General features: G+C 40.9%; 1 protein-coding gene across 3 annotated transcripts; it reads left to right on the top strand.

The window, feature by feature from the left end:
• LOC114454426 (bromodomain adjacent to zinc finger domain protein 2B-like) lies at window positions 1–22,484 on the top strand. Of its 3 annotated transcripts, none has more exons than XM_028434902.1 (24): window positions 1–135; window positions 206–310; window positions 2,005–2,066; window positions 2,316–2,360; window positions 3,052–3,117; window positions 3,416–3,460; window positions 5,236–5,301; window positions 5,628–5,768; window positions 6,642–6,896; window positions 7,055–7,278; window positions 7,963–8,037; window positions 8,116–8,344; window positions 8,434–8,496; window positions 9,682–9,826; window positions 10,774–11,282; window positions 12,291–12,543; window positions 12,656–12,811; window positions 13,521–13,681; window positions 13,776–13,996; window positions 14,641–14,776; window positions 14,862–15,008; window positions 15,712–15,884; window positions 20,720–20,863; window positions 20,979–22,484. In XM_028434902.1, exons 1-24 carry the CDS (start codon window positions 117–119, stop codon window positions 21,133–21,135), a joined length of 3,597 nt encoding a protein of 1,198 aa, XP_028290703.1. In that variant the 5' UTR covers window positions 1–116; the 3' UTR covers window positions 21,136–22,484. The 3 variants fall into 3 exon arrangements, with proteins under 3 accessions (XP_028290703.1, XP_028290694.1, XP_028290686.1); XM_028434893.1 differs by having other exon boundaries at window positions 13,776–14,101; XM_028434885.1 differs by having other exon boundaries at window positions 13,773–14,101.
• The last annotated feature ends 240 nt before the right edge of the window (window positions 22,485–22,724 follow it).

Below are 22,724 nucleotides of genomic sequence, written 5' to 3'. Positions count from 1 at the left end.
ATGAAAGAACCCGTTGGCATACATCAAAGCAATCACCTCAGAAGATTGACATTAGGCAGTTGTAACTTATCAGGAGATCACATTTCTGGACTTTTCTGAATAAATAAAGCCTTAATATGTTTTCAGACAAACAAGGTAAGGTTTAAGACTGTAATGTACGCACTTTAAGATTCTGAAGATTTTAATTTCCATTTCTCGTGCACAGAAATTGCCCAACAGGCTGCCCAGATGAAAATTATGAGAAAACTGGAAAAGCAAGCGCTCGCATGCGCAGCCAAAGAAGCTCGAAAAGAAGCTCGAAAACAACAAGGTAAGAGCCTGCAACGAAACCGGCCTGTGATAGTCACTGACTTTTAGCTGCTTGGATCTCAGTAAATCAGTAAAAAATCACTTTACAACACCAACCTGTTGTCTTTATGACAACAATTGCTTTGGATATATTTTTCTACCATGAGGAAGAATTCAATTTCAAATGTTTCTATCAGTTTCAAAATCAAGCAAATACGTGTTCAGGCTGTAAACTAATGTCCTTTAGCCACAGCAATCTGTGTTCAGACCCGGTCATAGCAGAGCGACTGCTACTGTTGTTGTTTTTCTACCAAATGTTGTTCTCTCACTCCATAGAAACAGCCTCTGTGAGGATCATGGTGTTTAATTTTTTTTTTGTAAAGGTTTTTAGCTCAAACTGCTTCAAAAGACAGCTCTTAAAAGAGTTGGCTTCACGTTAAGTCCAGAGATGATTTAGAAAGGCGTCCTCTATCGTATCGAGACTATCTCTCCACCACGAGGCCGCTTGGAAACCGTTCCAATCAATGTGAATCAGTGATTGCATGCACACCTGGGGCTTTTAAGCCCGTGCATGGGCCACGTAGTGGTGTGTCTTAAAGAAATATCCACGTCAACTGTCCCAATGGGATCAGTCCCCGTACATATGGAATATGTAACTGGGTGGAGAGATAGTCTCTCCACTCAGAGAACCAAGGTTACAACGTAACCGAACGTTACTTAGCCCTCTGCAAACAGAAACAAGTAGAAAAAAGAAACAATAAACCTAAAAATATGAAATAAATAAGAAAATACAGAAATTACACGTTGCATTCCTAAAATAACACTGATCAGTTTTAATATTTGACAAGTCAGATTTAAAAATTTGTGGATAGATGGGGTCACATTGTTTGGAGGAGTTTCCATTGGAGTGTTTTTGGAGAATTCATTCCCCCATTGAAAATGATACAGTCCTTCCAGAACTCTCATTTTATGAAACAAATTGCGATGAAATTTGCAATCTGGGTCCGATCCGGATTAAACTTGGTGGGATCATTGAGGAATCAACTAGACATAACTGAGTCAAATTCAATAGAGATTGGTCAATTATAAACCGAGATAATAATTTTTGAATTTTCACCAATAATGGCATTTTTTTTATTTCTGAAAGTGATCCAGGATCAGTAAATTTATCCAGATTTCTTCCAAAATTTGATGGAATCTGTCATTGTGTATAGTCTGTCTTTGGGTAAAATTTTGTCAAATTCCGTGAAGTACTTTTGACCTAACCCTGCTAACAGACAACAAACAAAACGTATGCGGTTGAAAATATGACCTCCTTTGCAGAAATAGAAAGGTGTTAATTCCAGCAAGTTCAATTTGTCTTTTTTTTTAAATAATGTGTTAAAGTTTAGTTTACTCAGAAAAGGTTTTTTCAGTAAATGTACTTTACATTTGACTTTGATCTCCTGACATGTTTTGATTGTTTTGATCAAAGTAAATTTCTTGAAAAAAGTTGTGTGACTAAAGTAAACCTTGTCGTAAGGTGTTATACTGCTCTGTGTAGGCCTACTCTTGTTCTGAATTAATTAATCCCTTTCAATATGTTCCACTTTAATTTTCGGTGAATTCTTTAAAATGAATTATGTATAAAAACTGCACATACCTGAGATATGAACGCACATAGTAGCACAATACTTCCACCTTCCTGAAATGCTGTTTATTTATTTTTTGTTGTAGCTATCATGGCAGCGGAGGAGCGAAGAAAGCAGAAGGAGCAGGTCAAGATTCTCAAGCAGCAGGTAAGTCCACCTCATCATCTTTCCCCTTATATTTTCTTTATTAAAAAAAAATCCTTTAGGACTTCCATATCCTTTCTGCCCTTCAGCAGCTGTTCATTTTAAGGCTTTTCTATTCTATTCCATCACCTGTTGTAGCAAATCTTGTTTTTGTGTCCCTTTGACTACCTCTGATAAAAAAAATAAATAAAAAAGTGCTCAGAAAAAGGATTTTCCACAAATATTTGAAGATTGTGTTTCCTTCCTTCACAGCAAATTCGGCTGGAGAAGGAACTGAGAGCGCAGCAAATTTTGGAGGTAGAGAATCTGATCCAACCACACCACTGATTAAGCAGAACATTCCTGGATGGCTCCAGCCCCTCAGTCTATAGTGTTTTAATCTTCCTAAAGCTCATTACTGAACAGCAGCATGCATTGGAGGGAGTTGCGTCTTCTTAGGCATAATTTCACATGGAACTAATGCTGAATTGGTCTTGGTTGACGACTGTTGAGTATTAAAATGGCTGCTGCTGCCTCTTCAGACCGTATTTAAATTGGACAGAAAAGTCCTTTTTTTAAATTCTTTTCCTCCATCAGACAACAGTAACATAAGTGGGTCGAAAGAAAAAAAGGTGGCGTTTTCTACACACAAACACATTCTAAATGCATGCACATCTCACCCATGTGAAACACAACACACACACATGCACGCACGCACATTTCCTCTGCCAGAGCTTCAAAGTGTTTTAGCAGGACTAAATCAATTCTGAGTTGACACGGTTGGCAAGCCATTCTTAACAGGAGGTTTCAACATTTTCACAATTAGGTGTTAAAGAGATACATTATTCATTCACTGTGTTTTACAAATTTGACTGGCATTCAGAAGCATGAAATCTTTGCAACAAGCGGAAAACCCGCAAAACAATCAGTCAACGTGCTGCAAAAGCCGTCAGCCTGGACTGATTGATGTGTGTCTGTCTTTGTTGACCTTCTGAATCTTTATTCAAAGGCCAAACGGAGAAAAAAGGAAGAAGCTGTCAATGCCAAAATATTGGAGACTGAAAAACGGATAAAGGTACGTTTGTTATCTCAATGAAAACACTAGAAATGTGTAAATGCATTGCAATCTTCATTAGCATGTGAGATGAGGCTTTGATTAAAGAAACCTCTAATTATATTGTATTAAACACATCTTGTTAAATACCTACATGTGCCCTAATGTGAAGCCTTTTATGCTTAAGCGCTACTTGGCAATGAATTTAGGATAGCTCTTTGAAAAGTGCTGAAATCACATCAGTCTCCTACCATTTTCATGATATCGGTGCGTTGAGGAATATTGATTTTACTCTCATCTTCTCATTCTCGTCCTCTAGGAAAAAAAGTTAAGAAGGCAGCAGGCGGAGATTCTCAAACACCAGGTAGGCACTTGGGGCAACTTGCTTGCTCTCCTAAACGTAGATTAAATAATTAAATCTAATAATGAGAAGCTGTCCGAGTGTAAGTGAAAGAAAATGTAAAGCTAAGGACAGTATATATATATATATATGTGTGTGTGTGTGTGTGAATACCGAAGAAAAGTAGACACCCCTTTGAATGTTTTACCCTTTGGTTGCTTGTATGGCTTTTATCAAACATAAAGGAACAGAATTCATAAATAGGAAAAAAGGAGGACTCAAGTAGAAGCACAAAACATTTCTTATTTAATTTTTCCCAAAAGGAACCTATTAGGTTTAATAAAAAAACACATTCAATGTAACATATGTCTAGCTCCCTGCAGTCACAGCTTTTAGGAATATTAAACATGTTGGCCTATTGCCTTGTCTGGTAAATATTTCAATTTTTTCTTCACTTAGTTTTTCATGATGAAATCTAACTAATACACTCCAAAGAAATGTATTAATTTTAAAGATGTATTCATTTTTTTTGTTTCGACTATCAGTTTCTATATAAATACACAATATGACACTTCAATGTAGGTTCTACCATGTTAGCAGGGTGAAAGTTACACTCACAACATGATGATTCCACCACCATGTCTCACAGGTCTCCTACAAGGAGAGGTCTGATTAAAAACATGTCCCCAGATCTTTTTAGCCAAAGAAGGACAAACAAACAAACAAACATAAATAAATAAAGGCTAAAGTAAATAAATGACTTCCTTAGCAGATGCTGTAATTGAGCCGGATATTTCTTAGCACTTTTATTCATTGCAGTTTACATTATATAGATAAACCCATCAGAACAAGTCATTTATAATGCCAAAATCTGCTTGTATATTTTGTAATGGTCATTCCCAGGATTTTTGTGTTTGTTTGCGAATCAAACCGTAATGCTAAAATATAATTGCCTGGTGCTTAAAGTGCAGCTTGTTTTGTTTATTACAGTGACAAAACAATCCAGAGAAATGGGCCATTTTTGTCCCTATGTGCAGGAAATGTCCTTGGCAAAGCCCTAATAGTGGTAATTGTGTCTTTCTGGTGGATCACAGAGGGAATGACAGGCTGATACACCAGAGCAGGAAACCTAAAGAGATCAAATGATATGATAGTCAGTCACCAGTGATTTCAGTGCCCTTTTCCAGTAGGCTGTGTATGATTCACCAAAGAACATAGATGTCTCATCATCAGCAGTCACACACTGTGCGAATGCTTAAGCTGCCAAAAGCGCTGAGGTGGAACTGCTTAATTTTTAGCTGCTCTTTACCGTCCATTTCTCATTGTCGTCCACCAGCCAACACTGGAATAACACATCAGAGGAATAGATACTTGCTCTGACTCCTTGTTTCATTTTCTGATCTTATTGCCAGCGCGGCCTTCAGACGACTTCTAGAAGTTTGCGTTTATGTTGCTTTTGTTTTGTCAGCTTTAGTTTTTAGAGGCGCCGTCACTGATTTCAGCTGCTTCTCTTATTTTTTTTTTTTTTTTTCAGCCTGCCATCACATCTACTTTGTATCGCATCTATGTGTTGCTTTTTTGGTTGTCATTGTACGACTGTACTCTTCACTTATGCTTCCACCATACATGTGAAAGTGTATATTTGTGAAGCATCATTGTGTGTTTGTTTGAAGTTTGGTTCCTCTATTGAATTTTAGTGCATCAAAGTGTTACATCGTTGTGTGTAAAGCAAAGCCAACCTTGAGGACTGGATTGGGCCGTGTGTGCTGTTTAATGTGCTTGTTGTTTTGTGTCTCTAGGAGAGGGAGAGGAGGCGGGAACTCGTAATGCTGATGAAGGCCGTCGAGGCCCGCAAGAAGGCCGAGGTACTTTCTATGCACATATTTAAATGCAGAACTGTACCAGTGCACACAGTCCACTCCATAGAAGAAGTAAAAAAAAAAACAGCACAAGTCATTATTCCATGGTTTTCTTTTTCTTCCCCCCCTTCATTCATTTCCCCCCACACACTTACCAAGTCAAAAGATTTTGGCCCTTAAGCACTTTTTCTTTGAATGCGCAGCAGCATTATGCTGAATTCTAACACTGCTCAGCAAAGTGAAGTAAACCCTCTTGTCTGTTTGCACATGCACACCACACAAACACACACACATACACGATCTAATGCCTCATTGAATTTTGAACTGTCTAGGAGCGCGACCGCTTGCGGCAGGAGAAAAGGGATGAGAAGCGCCTGAACAAAAAGCGCAAACTGGAGCAGCGGAGGCTGGAGCTGGAGATAGCGAGAGAACTGAAGAAACCAATCGAAGATATGTGTCTCTCTGACCACAAGGTTATTATTTTTTATTTTATTTTTTTCATTAATATTATGTTATTAATAGATAGTCAGGTGTTAGACCACACAATAACTATACCATTACTAGTTTAAATGGGATAATGTGCACCTCCAAGTGGTAATAACCAAATACTGCAATTTGGAAACTAACCAAATATTGACTTTGAAATTCAATCTTTTGCTTACAATTGAATATGCAAAAGCAGATTATACACAGTCACAATCCTCCGTCATTCCCCATTTATTGTTATTATTATTATAAATATACAATTTTATTTTACATTTAACCAGGCTATGTCGATAAGCTGACGATTACCCATCATTCAAAAATTAAAAGATCCCTTCTTGTGAATCAACTTGACAGAGAACAAAATTAGCACCAAAAAAAAAACAAAACAACAACAACAACAAAAAACATCCAAACTGGGAAATTTCTATTAAAATTAGTAAACCCCTGGTAGCTTTATGAAATCACCATTGTGGTATTAATCTCCATACAAACAATGATTATTTTTTTCTAGCTTGGCACAGGCTGCTGTTTAAGAAATTAAACCAAATCATTGCTGCTTTCTAATTTATAGAACTGTAGATAATGCCAAGAAAGCTAACTCACCTCATTTCTCCTCTATAAACAAATAGGAACTATTGTCCTTCTGATTACCTAAAGAACCATTGAGAACCAATTATTTTTTGCAATGACGACTTGTGTCAGAAGATATTTGACAAAGATACAAAAATTACAAGCACACAAAATGATCAAGTAATAGTATTTAGCCTGATGATGGTGTCATACTATGAATGCATGAAATAAAATAAAAAATTAAGCAAAATTCTATCAGTGCTAACTTTGGATCATGGTCTTGTGTGCAGGCTCTCCCAGAGTTTTCCCGCATGTCTGGACTCATCCTCCCAGGACAAGCCGTGTCCGACTGCCTCATGCTGATGAAATTCTTGCGAGGCTTTGGAAAGGTGTTGGGTCTAGACCTGAACGCAGACGTGCCCACGTTAGGGATGCTGCAGGAAGGTCTGCTCAATGTAGGGGACAGCATGGGTCAGGTCCAGGACCTTCTGGTCAAAATGCTCTCCCTGGCAGTCTGTGATCCTGGTTTGCCCCCTGGACAAAAGGTGAGTCCTGCTTTGTTCTGGCATATGGATACTAATCTTATTTGTATTTTTATACCAAGAACAATGAACACGAGCACAACATGCACAGATGTGCAACTACTTTCATTTCAGCATGTTTTTAAGGATTTTCTTTCTTTCTTTGTTTCATCTTTTCTCAGACAAAAACCATGCTGGGTGACCACCTGACTAATGTTGGCATCAACAGGGATAATGTCTCTGAGGTGTTACAGATGTACATGGGCGCGCACTGTGCCAACACAGAACTGGCTCCTCTGGCTCTTAGCTTGAAGACCAAGGCCTTCCAGGCTCACACACCAACCCAAAAAACCTCGATTCTTGGCTTCCTGGCCAACGAGCTGGCCCGCAGCAGAGCTGTCATCAGGTGAGAGAAGCAGCAGAAACTGAAGGGTCTGAACACTGATCAGTACATGTTGGCTGGAAGCTGCTTATTTACATACTTGCAAACAACTTTCAGGTGTTTGCGATGTTTTCTTTCCCTCTTAAGGGGAAATTCTAACTTTTATCAACAATTTAAGGCAGTGGTTCCCAACCTTTTTTGGATCGTGACCCAATTTTGATATCAAGAATTTCTGGCGACCCTCGACATTTCTTTTTCAAGAATTAGTTTTTGATCATGTTTGTTATTACGCTCTACAAATACAGAGCAGACAGGATGAGTGACAAATATCTGAGTGCCAGCTCAAATATTTTTTTTTTACTGCATTTTATTTGAATGATATTTGAGAATACAGTTTCTCAGATTGTGTGTTGTTTTAATTTTAAAAAGTTAAAAGTAAAAATTTCAAAAATGTTTTTTTAATCAGACCCCGTGGTTGAGAAATACTGATTTAAGGCATATTGTCATCTACTGTAGGTCCGTTTGTATTACTAAACATTTGAAATATCTAATAGCAAATTAATTTTTGTTTCACAAGTCGCTGTCTGGTGATGAGTAATTTACAAAAAACATATTAAAAATGTGTGACTTTGCATAGCCAAAATTTCATTGACTGACCTTAATGGAGTTATTCCTTGTAATGATCGCCATATTTTTATCCTCCCTTAGTGAGATTGACAAGAGCCTGGATCAGATGGCAAACATGAGGAAGGACGAGATCATCATGGAGGGGAAACTAAAAAAGTAAGTCGTCATTTCTCGCATTTCAGTGTCGAAACTCCTTCATGCGTCATCACTGTTTGTGTGTGTGTTTTATGAAAGATTGAGGGCCATCCACGCCAAACGCTCTGGCAAGAGGGAGGCCAACGTGTTTGTGGAGGAGAACCAGTCTGTCGGCACTCTTTCCTCCTCAGCCAAACGCAAGAGAAAGATGAACGACAGCGAAGAAGACGACGTCAATGAAGACAAAACCGATGACCAGGTAGAGGAAGAGGAGGATGAGGAAGAGGAAGAAATTAAAAAGGTTAAGAAAATAGAGACTTGTGACGAGGTAATTTGATGCAACAACTCAAAAAAAAAAAAAAGAAGCCACATTTTAGAAAGCATCTCCTAACCGTTGCATTTATTGTGTTTAATCAGGACGAAGTCGAACAAGCCACCAGTCTGGAAGAGCTGGAGAAGCAAATTGAGAAATTATCCAAGGTGAGCTCCTCCTGAATACGAACAAAGACTGTGACAAAGGCAGTACTCATTAATATAAATGTCTAAAAACTCGAAGCATGCTGGGTTGATGCTGATAACGTGTGATTGAATGTGCTAAACACAAAAAAGATTAAAACAGTCTCTTGGGAAGATGGCAATGAAAAGATAAAGCACAAAAACATGCTGTACTATCAGTGCGTTGGCTGTACTGTTATATTACAATGTGCTTTTTAAAAATTCTACACACACACACAATTTTTGTGCAGTCTATTTTAATATACGTTTTGTTTTGCATATAACACAAACATGTGTTTTGTACATTGCCCAAACATGCATGCTGACACAGGGCTATTTGCTGATGAGGGCATTAATTAACCAAATAAATGACCTCATTACTGTAGCATGCATTAGCTGATATATATTACAGCGATCACAAAAAGGACATTAAAGTTACATGAATTATTTATTTATTTATTCAGTTTATTTCCGACATGGTTACATTCACTTTTTTTTTTTTTTTTTTTTTTTTTTTTTCTTTTTTTTGTACATGCCGAAAAAGGAGACGAGAGAAGCAGTTTGCTTATCCGGGTCCCGTCCCCTGTTTTACCATCGCAAATTTACATGGGTTTACATGTCTCTCTGGTCAAACATTCTTGATTTCTTCTGAACGTCCATCTGTAGTCAGTGTTGTCCTCTCTATCTTTGTTTGTGTTCGCTGGTATCATTTCTCTTTGGCAGGAGATGGCAGGAGTTGATGTTGTCAGGGTTCAGGACAATGTCCTTCGACTTCAGGAAGTCAATGACCTGTTGTTCAATCGATTTTGTTTCTTCGTCACTCCTGGGTTTTATCTTTAGGCCTGTGATGATGACATCTTTCTCCCTGCCAGACGTTGTTAGCTCGGCAGATAGGTTTTGTAGACCCTCGCGTATCATCTCCTTGACCTCTTCCAAACCCGAATTGGGTTCTGAAGGGCCTCCCTGCGGTTTTTTCACCATTTTCCTTCAGTCTTGGGCCCAGTTTTTCAGGCTGTTCAGGCTGTTCAGCTGTAGCCAGCTGTAGCCAAGGTCGTGTTATCGGAGCAAACGAAAACACGTCTGCTGTCTCCAAAGACCAGAGATTTATTTTAGAATGTCTTCTATTTACAGCTGGACTGTTTATATCATTTGAGTTCATTTGTTTTGCAGCAACATCATCAGACCAGATGGAAGCTGTTTGAAATATCTCACTCCCTGCTCTCCATGATGTATGGCCAGGACCGATACCGCCGCCGGTACTGGGTGCTTCCACACTGTGGCGGGGTTTTCATTGAGGCCATGGAAAGTGGAGAAGGTGGGCACACACACGCACACGCACACACACACTTATACAGCGCTTTTTTTTTGTGGAGACTCAAAAAGCGTTACAGAAACCATTATTTATTCACACCAGTCACAGTCAAATAAAACTTGTTGCAAAGTTCATGAACAGATAGGAAATATTTTTTGAAGAATGTCATGATGATGACATGATTTGGTTTTAATTTTAGGCCGGCATGTATTGTCAGTCTCTTTGGCACTTGTAGCTTTTTAATTAGGAAATATTGGTCTTCTTTGTGATATTTTTTATTGCATATTTTATATTCATTTGAGTTGAAAAGGTCAAAACCAGCATATATGTAAATATGCAGTGTTGGTCAAATAAAAGCATTTTTTAAGCTGTTTTTTTGGGGAGGGTATTTTTTGCCCTTTAAAAATATAATCCTGTATCGTTATTGTGAGCCCAGTATCATCTATTGTATCGTGAACTTTATATCATCCCAATCCTGCATCATTTCGGTTCATGTCACTTGATTTACATTGTTTCTTGTAATAAGTTACACTAAATAACTTTTACAACAGGGCATGTGTTGGGTCGTTGGATTTTCATGTTTAATACCTTACTACCTCACAAAGGAGCTATAAATTATCCTGAAAATTCTCATTAGTGAGAACGACTCTTTACCAAAAGCCTGTGAAGCGTGAGGACACTTTAGGGAAAGCTTGGGTAATAGTTAGAAATGGTCCTCAAACTCTAAAAAATATTTAAAAATCAGGTTGTGAAGTTTGATTATGCAGAGGACCGTAATCAACACACTGTCTGTCAGCCCTGTGATTTATCCTTGTGGCTAATGGAGCTGAGATTTAATTTATCCTGTCCCATGATAAGTAGGTATAGATGACTAAAGAAGGCTGAATGTTAAGTGCTTGGCTTTTGTATCAGAATATTTAGTTTCTAAATCCATACACTGTTTTGTGCAGCCCCAGAGGAGCTGGAGGAGGAGCGACAGAGAAAGAGGAGAAAAATGGAGGAGGTGATAGTCAAAGAAGAACCTCAGGAAATGGACCTGCAGAAGGAGAAACCCACTAGCATGGACAATGACAACACGGACAATGGCAAAGAAAAGTCCAGGGGAATGGGAAGTCCCCACGTGAGACAAAACGGGAGTCCTGGAGGAACTCCTATCGCTCCAACCACTGTAGCATTTTCCTCCCCCACTCGTAATACCAACAACCAGCTGCTCCGAGACCTGACGGAGAGAAGTGGACACTGGTTTAGTTTACTCCCTCGGAGCCCCTGCGACATCTCCTCCCTCACCACAACACCTCCAGGAGCTTCACGTGTGTCTCCTCAGGCCTCCTCCACCCCTGGCAGACCCAGATCCCCTCCTCCGTCCCCTGCACTTCCTCTAACGCCTTCTGCTGCCTCAGCCTCAGCGAGTCCACTCCACCCAGCTGGTCTTCTCAACTACCCACTGTCTGCTCTACAGGTAAGGCTGCTCTGGATAATTATGGGCATACTCTCACATACTTGCCTGTTTTTTAGATTATACTTTTATTTCTTTGTGTGTCCCGATACAACTTTCTCACTTCCGATACAACACCTTGTGTGTTAGCCAATACCGACATTAATCCGATCCGATATCAGCACAAATCATTAAATACTTTTATTACTTTCTTTGTAATGTGTAATCTTAAAAAATGCTTGATCAAGTGATATTACTCGAACAGAAAACAATAGTCATCAACCTTAGGTATGAGAAAAACTGACCCATTTGTTATTATTCAAAGGGTTACATCCATTTGAATCTTAAATATAAGATTATTTTACAATTGAATAAAATAAATAGTAACATTTACTTGAAGTTTTATACATAAGACTGACATTACGCTGTCATCATTATGACATGACACCTGTCATTAGCATGAATAAGGTGTCATAAAGGCTGACATAAGTGTTGTTATTTACTTTAACGCCACTAGATCCCTCTACCTAACCCAAAAAATGCCAACATAGCTCCAAAGTGTCATAATTTAGTGAAAGGTGTCATAATTTAGCGATCAACACTTAATGACAGCCTTCATGACACCTTATTCATGCTAATGACAGATAATGACAGCGTAATGTCAGCCTTATGTATAAAACGTAAAGTAAAGTGTTAACAAATACATTTTAAATATTAACTAGAAAAAGCCTCGATTAATTCAATAAAACAATTCATCTTCTATCAAAGATTTTAGACGCAGCTCGATATATGTATTAAGTGATGTTGCCACCCACTGGTTGTTATGCTAACGACAGGTTGTGTGCGCATTTTGGGACAGTTATTTAAAAAATCTATCTTGACAGTAGAGGAAGATCTTTGTGAATAGACAAACATGTCTAACCGTACAAGGTCACAGCTGTTACTTTGCTTTCTACAAGCTTACATAAAATGCTCCTTTTTTTTGCTATTTTCCACCTTCCTGACCCTGTGGCTTTTCCTTTCATCCCCCAGGGGAAGTCGGGCGGATCATTGCTCGGGGTTCCTTTAGGAAGCTGGCACAGTGGTGTAATCAGTCCCAACCTGCCGCTGTGCAGCAGTCCCAGCCCAATCCAGGGTCACTCTCTAGAGGCCAACACGGCAGCGAGCGTTTCCAGTAAGAGTGAATCACCTTTACCTCGCATTGAGAAAAGCTCCGCCATGCCCTCACCTGCGTTCGAGATGCCCAAATGCCTCGACCACCTCAGCCCTCAGCCAATTCCTGAAGGTGAGGCACAAAACTACAAAATGAAACCTAAGTTTTGTCACTGTTTATCTGTTCATGTATCGTTTATTCAGCGTCTTTGGTCTTTAATGAGCTTTTGTCCTAAATGTCTCAGAGATGCTGACAGGCTGGTGGCGAGTGTCTGACATTGAACAGTTAAGGGCCCTTGTCAACACCCTCCACAGTCGGGGAATCAGAGAGAAGGTCCTGCACAAGCAGATGCAGGAAGATATAGAAATCATCCACCAAGCGTGCACCGAACACAGGGACGGTAAGTGATGCATTCGAGGTTGGAACAGCCCACAGAAGTGGTCATTATTTACACTTTCCTTGAAAGCAGGAGTTCTCAACCTCGGGTTCAGGACCCCATTTGGGTTCACCAAATGCCTTCGAGAAATTAAGAATATTTTTTGAAGAATTTGAGTCAGTTTTTGCAACTATGCAAAACTTGCCATATTGTAACGTATTTTTGTCAGTTTGTCTTGCCATATTTTTGCTCCTTTTAATGCATTTTTGCTACATTACTCCCATTTCTGCCACTTCTGCATCAAATTTCAATGGCTTTTCTGCAATTATAAGCCCTTTCCAGCACTTTTCCCTCCCAATGTCACATCTGTAGACTCATTATTGTCACTTTTAATCTCTTTTAACCATAATTCATGCTTATTTTTTGCCAATTTAGCCACATTCACGATTTGTTATTCCCATTATTTGCCAGTGTAAACTAATTGTTCCTGTTAAAATTACATTACCCTCCAAAAGCTCTCCCCTTTATTTCCCCTTATCGATGGTCCTGTCTCATGTCTGTGTTCAACCACCTTTAGGTACGGTGGGGGTCATCAGTCACTGGCACCTTTATTTTGGGGGTCGTGGTCTGAAAAGGTTGAGAACCACTGCTTTACAGGATGTAAATGTTCTGACTGCTTGTATGAAGCCTTTGGGTTTGTGGTTGATGAGTCTCTGATGTGTCTCTTATGAAGTGGCTATGATTGAGCGGCGTGAGCTCGAGGAGAGCCAGGTGAGCGTGGAGTCAGTGCGAGGCTGGTGTGTGGAGGAGCAGGCGATGGAAATGGACATAGCCGTGCTGCAGCAGGTTGAGGAGCTGGAGAGGAAGGTTACAGCCGCCAGCTTGCAAGTCAAGGTGAGACATTGGATTGTGAAAGTGCTTTGAAAAAAAACTTGTGGTGTGACATGCTCAGAGGTTACAACAATAAGGAGTTCATTTTATTCAGCAGGGATGGACGTATCCCGACCCCCAGTCGGAGCGGGAGGACCTGGTGTATTACGAGCACAAGCCTCTCACCAAAACGACTCCAGCTTCAGACAAGGACTCTAAAGACTCCAGAGAACATCCCGAGGAGCGGGGGGAGAAGGGCGGGGTGATACGTCACCTGGACAACCAGCTGGACATAGCAGTGACCCGTCTGGCCGATCTGGAGCGCAACATCGAGAGAAGGTACCTGAGGAGCCCCTTAGGTACCACCATTCAGATCAGGCTGGATAATGTGGGTACGGTCACTGTCCCTGCACCCGCCCCATCCAGTGGTGCTGACAGGGAAGGGTAGGTCATTTCTCCAACCAAAGCTCCCAACTCTTCCACTAAGTCCTTTTCCTCTTTCTGTGTTTGTTTCAGTTTCCCACACCAGTCCACCGGTGGGGGTCTTTGTTCACAACATGCTGGCTTGTTTTGCATTTGTGTTTGTTTTGGGCTCTTGTGCAGTTTATTTCTTAAGGAGGAAAGGAAGGAGATCTTCTCTGTATTGTCACCTTGTTTACAGTTGTTGTTTTTTACATCTGCATGATGTTGTGCAACGTAACTTTGATTGTGGGCAAACCTTTTGGCCACCACTGATCAACATACACTCACTCTTTCTGCATGGGCGTTTGCCTTTTAATGTGGCAAAGATTGGTGTGTTTTTCTGTCTGCCACCCCCCGCACACCCTGACCCAAGTCGTTCTGCCTGCACATCTGGTGCTCTTTATGGTCTGCTGATGGCACCTGGCTCCACTGTTTGTGTGTTTAGGAAAAGATTAATCCACATAATTGCACACTTATCAGCAATACCAGGCTCTCATGATCTGCTTTGGTCTTCCTCTCAGGGGTGAAGAAGAGGTCACACGCGGAATGAAGGTTTGGAGAAAGGCTCTCGGTGAGGTACGCAGTGCGGCTCAGTTGGCCATGTGCATCCAGCAGCTTCAGAAGTCCATCGCCTGGGAGAGGTCCATCATGAAAGTGGTGAGAAACCCACACACTTTCTTCTCAGCTAACTGTCATTAGATAGAGGCTTTTCCTGTATTAAATGTGTGCTCTTATTTTGTAGTACTGTCAGATTTGCAAGAAAGGGGGCAACGATGATCTCCTCCTGCTGTGTGACGGCTGTGACAAAGGCTGTCACACTTACTGTCACAAACCCAAGATCACCAGCATCCCGGAAGGTGACTGGTACTGCCCAGCCTGCATCTCTAAGGTATCTGAGCATTTCATTCTGCACCAGCATCTGCCTCCAGAAGTCAATAAATACTGGCTCACAACATTAGATTTACACCACTTATATACATTTTAAGCAAAATGTTATTTCTTTTGGATGACTGTTCTAGTTTCAACCGATGTTTACAGATGTTTTTTTTTTTACTTTTTATTTATTCAGAATATGTTTTCTTCAGAACAGTGAGATGTACTGCACATAAAGACAAGGACATATAAAAATGGAATTATCCATGCATCAAGCTAAAAAAAATATTTAAATTAAATAAAAAATGAAATAAAACAATGTATCTAATGAAGTAATAAAATCATATATCTAAATTGATGAGGAGTCTAGGGCCCATTCAGTTTTTTCAAAACTGGCTTCCAAATATTCCTAACTTCAATAGTATTCTTGGTGTAATCGGGAATAATAATTTGTTTAACTTGGATTTTTTATTAGTTTTTTGTTTTGTTTTTTTTACAAATATATATATATATATATATATCAACAAGATTTGTTTTTTTAAATTCAATACTTAAACCTAGTCACATCTAGTTACAGAATAACGGATTGGTTGGTGGGCTCAGCAAAAAAACTAAAAATATATTAATGTGTAAAACGGATCATTGATCAATGTGTGTACCATAGTTACTTTTAAAATTTTCCTGACTCACACTTAAGTTTGCATGGTTTATTTCCTCAGGCAAGCGGCTCAACCCCAGCCAGTGCCAGCAGCCCCCCGAAAAAAGTAGCAAAAGACACCAGCAAGAAGAGGAAAGCCGAAGAGAGCTCACCTGGAGCCAATCAGGAGGGCCCCACGAGTGTGAAGAGAGCCAAGACGGCTCGAGATAACAACAGGGATTTGGGATTGTGCAGGTATTAACCTTGCTGAAACTTGTCTTTCTTTGGAGGAATGCATTCTCAATAATAAAAACCTGTGTCCACTAACTGCAGTGTGACCACAAATTTTTAGCTTCCATCATTTTTACTGCTTTAAATCATATCAGACCCAAAATGGTTCATGTAAATGTGCTTATTAGGGATTAAAAAGAAGTTACTTTTATTCCTATATCCTTTTACCAAAGTCAAACACTGATTCACTAAATGTTTACATCTCTAGTCACCTTAATGTAATGAAATTAATATTTATTGCACATTATCAATCTTAATTGATAGTTATACAATTATTTCATTTTTGTCATCTATGTATTGGATCTTTCCATAACTGGCGCCCTCTGTAGGTTATATTTCTTACTGCGTACTTAGATAGCTGGAAGCAGCAGCTGAGGCAGAAGGAGCAAGTATGAAAAAAAAAAAAAAAAACATTGTCGTTTGCCTACATTCAGCTGACACAGCACAACATCATGCCTTGTCATTAGTAAGTAAAGGTGACGTGTCAAGGACAGGTCGATTTGGATTTAATTTTCTAGGAAACCACAGTAAATGTTTGGTTTGTAATTTTTTTTACTGCTGTAGAAAATAATCCATAATACCAGTATAAGTATATAGTGCACATTATGTACATTATCAAAGGAGTGCAGGGAACATGGTTAATATAAACAGGATTTTTCAATGTAGTATTTACTCTGTTTTGACAACCTTTTTTATTTAGTTTGTCTTATTTTGAAAATTCTAAATTATTTTTAGTCATAGTCTTTCATTTGAACACATTTATATTTAATCAAATATTTTTGTTTATTTATATCAAGCAAGTGTTGTATTTTTTCAGTTTCCCTCACAGAAATTACTTTTGAACTTGTAATTTAATTAATCTAACAATAATCTCACTCAGTTATAGCCAATGATTGGATTAAAACTGATTCAGATTATTTTGGTTTTGTGGAGCATTTTATTGTCTTGTTGTTTAACATAAATATTGAATGCACTTGTTTATTTATTAGATCCATGTTAACTGTGTACATACATCTACTGATGCCTCTGGACACATCATCAATTATGTGCCTGGTCTCATCGGGCGTTTCGGGTCTTTCAACATAATACGCCCTCCTCCAGGTGACCCAGCCGTGGCTGATTAGGCACCGGCTCGTGTCCAGATGGCTAACTAGCTAATATGACTCCATGGCTCTCCTCTCTTGAGCCACAGCCATCTTGAGGCCCTCTCTGCCACGTCGGTGGTACTGCGAATGGCTCTCCTCCTTCCCTCTCTCTCGATGCCCAAACAGCTGAGTGCTCTGGTTAGGGAACGGGCTGCAAAACCCCTACATCCAACCTCCACTGGGAAACACCTTGCTCTCCAACCAGCCCGCTGGCAGTCACTGACCAGTCCCGCATATTTGGAGAGCTTCCTCTCAAAGGCTTCTTCCAGGCGATCTTCCCACAGGATGGTCAGCTCCAGCAGCACTATTTGCTTACTGGCCTCAGACACAAGGACAATGTCTGGTCGGAGGGTGATGACTGCGATGTGGCCGGGAAACTTCAGCTGATGCTCAAGATCCACCAACAGCTGCCAGTCTTTTACAGAGGTTAGGATTCCTGCAGAGGTACTTCTGGCCGGGGTTGGCTGCTCCCCAGCTCTGACAAAGGCGATGGTTTCCTTCGCGTACACAAGTCCTTCGCTGATAACTTCAGCGATGGTCTTAAGAACCTGGTCATGCCTCCAGCGATACCGCCCATCTCCAAGTGCCCTGGTGCAGCAGCTGAGAATGTGTTCCAGAGTTCCTCACTTGGAACACAGTGGGCATGCTGATGTCTCTGCTATGCCCCATGTGTGCAGGTTTGATGGACTTGGGAGTACGTCATACACTGCCTGGATGAGGAATTTAATGCGGTGGGGCTCGGCTTTCCACAGCTCAGCCCAAGTCACTTTCCTCTCGACCGCGTTCTCCCATCTTGTCCAAGCTCCCTGTTGCTTCATTCCCACTGCCTTGATGGTTCTTGATTCTTCCACAGCAGCTCTCATCTCCTCCTGGACAAGGCGGCGCCCTTCCTTCCCACTGGTGTTTGTTCGGGGAGTTGGAAAGGAGCCTAGCCCAGCTCTGCCTCGTGTGACCACTCCCACCAGGCTCCTCTGGCGCAGCCTTGCCTCTGTCTCTTGAACTGCGTTCTCTGCCCTCCATTTCCTTCCAGTTCTCACTTTGATCCCTGCTTTAGCCACCTTTGGATCACGTGAGTCCCTGTACTGAACCACTTCTCTGCTCTTGTGACCTTAAACTCCTCCTCCAAGGTTTTGAAGGGCAGCTGCAGTTTATTAGTGTTCCCATAAAGAGCAAGGCTGCTCAGGCACTTCAGTAATCCAAGCCATCTCCTGAGGTGGCTGCTTACCCTTCTCTCTAAGCTCTCCACTGTTGAGATGGGGACTGCATAGACAAGGAGGGGCCACAGGATCCTGGGTAGAATGCCGTGTTGGTATATCCAGGCTTTGAACTTTCCCGGGAGTCCTGACTTGCCCATGGATTTCAGCCAGCCATCCAATGCAGTGCAGGTCAACTGGATAGAAGTTGTCTCTCAAGGAGCTGTCAAAAACCTTGCCCAAACTCTTGACTGGCTTCTCTGTGATGGTTGGGATGGCCGTGCCAGTGATGTTAAAATGAAACTTGTCCTCTAACTTTCCTTTTCTCAGCACCATGGACCTTGACTTGGCTGGTTTGAATCGCATCCGGGCCCAGTCCATTACCTTTTTGAGTCCCTTCAGAATCCACCGACAGCCTGAGACTGATTCCGTCATGACTGTGAGGTCATCCATGAATGCCCTGATGGGGGGTTCCCGCTGTCTGGATTTCGATAGGGGTCCTCTGCACTCTGGCTCAACAGACTTGATGAGCATGTTCATGGCTAGGGAAAATAGTGTCACAGAGATAGTGCACCCTGTGATAATACCAATCTCTACCTTGTGCCAATGTGATGTTATTGCTCCCGACGAGACCCTCATCCTGAAATTGGTGTAATAATCAGCAATGAGGTCTCTGCACTTGCTCGGGACATGATTTTTTGTCAAAGTGAGCTGAACCAGCTTGTGTGGAATGGAGCCAAATGCATTAGCTAGGTCCAGCCACAGCACTGACAGGTTGCCTTTGTTCTCTCTTGCCTCCCTGATCAGCTGTGTCACCACACCAGTGTGTTCCAGACAGCCTGGCATTCCTGAGAGACCGCCCTTCTGGACAGATGTATCGATGTAGGTGTTCTGTTCCAGGTAGGTACTCAGCCGTCTGGAAACAGTGCTGAAGAAGATTTTAGCCTCAACACTCAGCAGGGAGATGATGTGGAACTGGTCAAGTTGGGTGGAGTTTTCCTCCTTTGGGATCCACACTCCTTCAGCTACTCTCCATTGATCTGGGATCCTCCCTCTTCTCCAGAAAATTCAGAGGACTTTCCTCAGACGCAGCAGGAGTTTGGGACAGTTCTTATACACTTTGTATGAAGCGCCACTTGGTCCTGGAGCCGAGCGTGCCCTTGCATTGCGAACAACATCCTTCCTTTAGCTGCAGCTCAGATGTGTCATACTGCACCTCAGGTTCAGGGGGGTCTATTAGGATGTTACATTCTCCAAGCTCCTGTTCCCTTGCAGGGTCGCTGTACATCTGCTTCAGGTGTTGGTCTCTTTCTTCCTGCGAGGATGCAAGTTTACCACTGCGCTTCTGCCCCAACAGATCCTTGGTGAACTTAAAGGGGTTGGAGATAAAGGCTGCGCGCTTGCGGGCTCTCTCGCAGCGCCGCCTCCGATGCCACTCAGCCCGGCGGAGCACCCTGATCTTTTCCCGTAGGATGCACATTAGCTGAGCCAGGCCATCGCAATCCTCGTCTACGGCCTCCTTGTATTGGGACTTCAGTACCTTCATCTCCTTCCTGATGTTGTGAATCCTCACAGCTCTTTGATTTTTAGAGTAAGTTGTTCCGGATCTTTTCTTCTCCTGCTCCCCGAACCGCTCAGCTGCAATACTGACAATGATTGTTGTCAAGCCTTGTAGCTTCCTGTCAGCCTCCCTCTTAACTGTTGCTTCCAGAATTTGGTCTACGTCATCATCAAACTTCTTCCATTCTGAAGTCATGCTAGCTGCCGGCCATTTGATCCACCTCCTGTCAGACTTGATGCTCAAGGGAATAGCTTCTAACACTTTGAGGTTCCGGGCACTATGGGGTGACTCCGGGCCTGGCCCCTCCTGCGTCTCACCAGGTTGAGAACCTGTGCGTTGTGTTGCTTTTGCTCCCAATGAGCACTTCATCCTCGCTCGGTGGATCTTTAGGCCGTGGATATTCTTGCAGATTTTTCCGCATGTACACTGCTTGCTCGTAATCGATTGTTCAAAGCTTAATGATTGTACTAGTACATAAATACACCATATTTTGTACTTAGGATAGTTTCCATCCCTAGTCTCCATGGAGTCCAAACATAAAAGATAAAACAAACATATGGACAGTACAGAGGTCTAATACAATACAATAAAAACAATAAGATAAAGCTGCATACACAGCATCACATGCATATGTCAGTCCCCACAGCAAACAGCAGCTGTAGCTCAGTCAATATATACACATGCATCGACTGGCCGCATCCGTGCACACAGAGGGATTACTTTGACCACTTTTCAGGCCAAGAAACATCAGAGTAGAATCCTATTATTTGACAGGTGAATTTGCAACGTATTTACTTGAATTTTTTTTTACGAGAAATGAAGCAAAGACGATCAGTGTCAATTCTGAGAAGGACGTTTTAACCTCTCTGTCCTGTCTGGTTGCACTTGTTTGTCCTTTAGGGTGCTTCTTGCAGAGTTGGAGAGGCATCAGGATGCATGGCCTTTTCTTACACCTGTCAACCTGAAATCAGTCCCAGGATACAAGAAGGTCATAAAGAAACCCATGGACTTCTCCACAATACGTGAGAAGCTTGTGAGCAGCCAGTAAGTTTCCTGTTTGTTTCACAGAGTATCAAGTTGAAATGCGTTTGAGTTGTTTCTGCACAGAACCGAATGCAGTTTGTGACTCATGGACTCTGGACTTTGTTTTTTCTCGCAGGTATCAAAACCTGGAGACTTTCATCATCGACGTCAACTTGGTGTTTGATAACTGTGAAAAATTCAATGAAGACAATTCGGACATTGGCCGAGCGGGCCATAACATGAGGAAGTTCTTCGAGAAGCGCTGGACTGAGCTTCTGAAACAAACAAACTGATAAAGTTTGTTCAGTCTCCGCCCGTGAACTCATTTGACTTTTCATACGGAAGCGCCAGGCTTTTACTTTTACTTGTTTTCCTCCGAAGGAAAACACGGCTTTGTGGTCAGGAAAAAAAAAGGAAGTCAACTTGTCGATAAGGAAACCCGTGGTGTGCTTTGTTGAGATGTCACCTTGAGAAATAAAAGAAAATAAAGATGTTACAGAAGCTGCGCTGGATTTATTATAACAGGGATAAAAGCCCCAAAGAGTCCCACAGATGCGGGGTGTCCTAGTGCAATACCATTCCCTGTCTCAGAACACTGCACTGAATGAATCCTCAAATGTCACTGATATGTCTGCGCTACAATACTTTCCACTACCTGTACATAGTCTTTTGTTATTTAATCGTATTATAGTGAATGTATTTAATTTTGTAATAATTATTTATGAATCAAGGTCCACTTCATTTTCTATGAAAAGGAGGAATCATATGAAACTACTTTGAATTTAAGATTTAAGAAAAAGAAAAAAAAAAAGGAATGTGTTTTTTTTTTGTGTGTGTTTCTCTCCCAAATATCAAACAAAGCCAAGAAAAAAAAATACTGTTTACACTGTTCATTGCTTTGGGGCATCAAAGGACTGTATTCATTTGTTCAAAACTGTAAGACTGCATTTATTTACAGTGACGGCAGAGGAACAGTTCGACAACGGTGACTCGTGTGTATATACTGTTTATTAATGTCAATATTCTGTCTTGTTTGGAACAATGTGTACAAATTGTTTAAGAATATTAAGATATTGTTTATGCCTTAGAATGATTGTAGCATTCTATTTTAGTGAACGTGATGAAAGCATTATCATAAATATGGTTTGTACAGTATATACATATCCTCTGCAAACACTGTGGTATCCTTAATCTTGGTAGTGCCTACCCTTCCAACAGGGGCATGTAGGGGATGTTTTTTTTTTCTTCCTTTGTTTGTTTTTTTAGTTTTCATTCTTACGATTTTTTAAACCTTATTTCAATCCAACAAAGGCCTCCAAATAGTTGGACTGTGACCGAGAGAAATCATTCCTCACCATTACAGAAAAAGGAACAACGAGCATTCAGAGATGCTTCCACACCACATTTCCTCACAATCTGCCACAATACAGAGGACCTAAGGCCATTCGTAACCACTGTGTTGAACCCTTGCTGTGTGTTGTGGCCTGATGGAGGCAGCTAGATTTTTTTGTACCCAAGTCAAAAGTACTTGAAGTTACTTTATTTAAGATATTGTTGAATAAAAGTATCATTCTTTTGTAGGAGCTTTATTTTTCACTAGTGTGTGGCACGGACCTATTAAAAGGATGTTTTTTTAACGTAACGAGCAATGATTGTTTTATTTTTGATGCAATCACACAGAACTGCTGAGGTATTCTGAATGGAGTTTGCATGTTCTCCCTGAGATACAAATATATACAGTAAACCATCCACAGAATTAGTGACACCTACCTATTTTCTAGTCCTACCTCAACTAAAATTACCTTGATGATTCAGAACTTATACAGACAAACTGTGATGGACATGTATTACAACTAAAGGGTGTAAGAAAAAATTGATTTGG

The sequence above is a fragment of the Gouania willdenowi genome, chromosome 3 (genome assembly GCF_900634775.1).
Source record: "Gouania willdenowi chromosome 3, fGouWil2.1, whole genome shotgun sequence".
NCBI classification, from domain to species: domain Eukaryota; kingdom Metazoa; phylum Chordata; class Actinopteri; order Blenniiformes; family Gobiesocidae; genus Gouania; species Gouania willdenowi.
This window is presented reverse-complemented; position numbering and strand designations above follow the sequence as displayed.

Bases quoted from the DNA above. Each gene is read 5' to 3' on its own strand.
- LOC114454426 (XM_028434885.1), top strand. The intron at 2,067-2,315 runs GTAAGTCCACCT...CTTCCTTCACAG, and splicing joins TCAAGATTCTCAAGCAGCAG to CAAATTCGGCTGGAGAAGGA. The intron at 12,544-12,655 runs GTGAGGCACAAA...TAAATGTCTCAG, and splicing joins CCCTCAGCCAATTCCTGAAG to AGATGCTGACAGGCTGGTGG.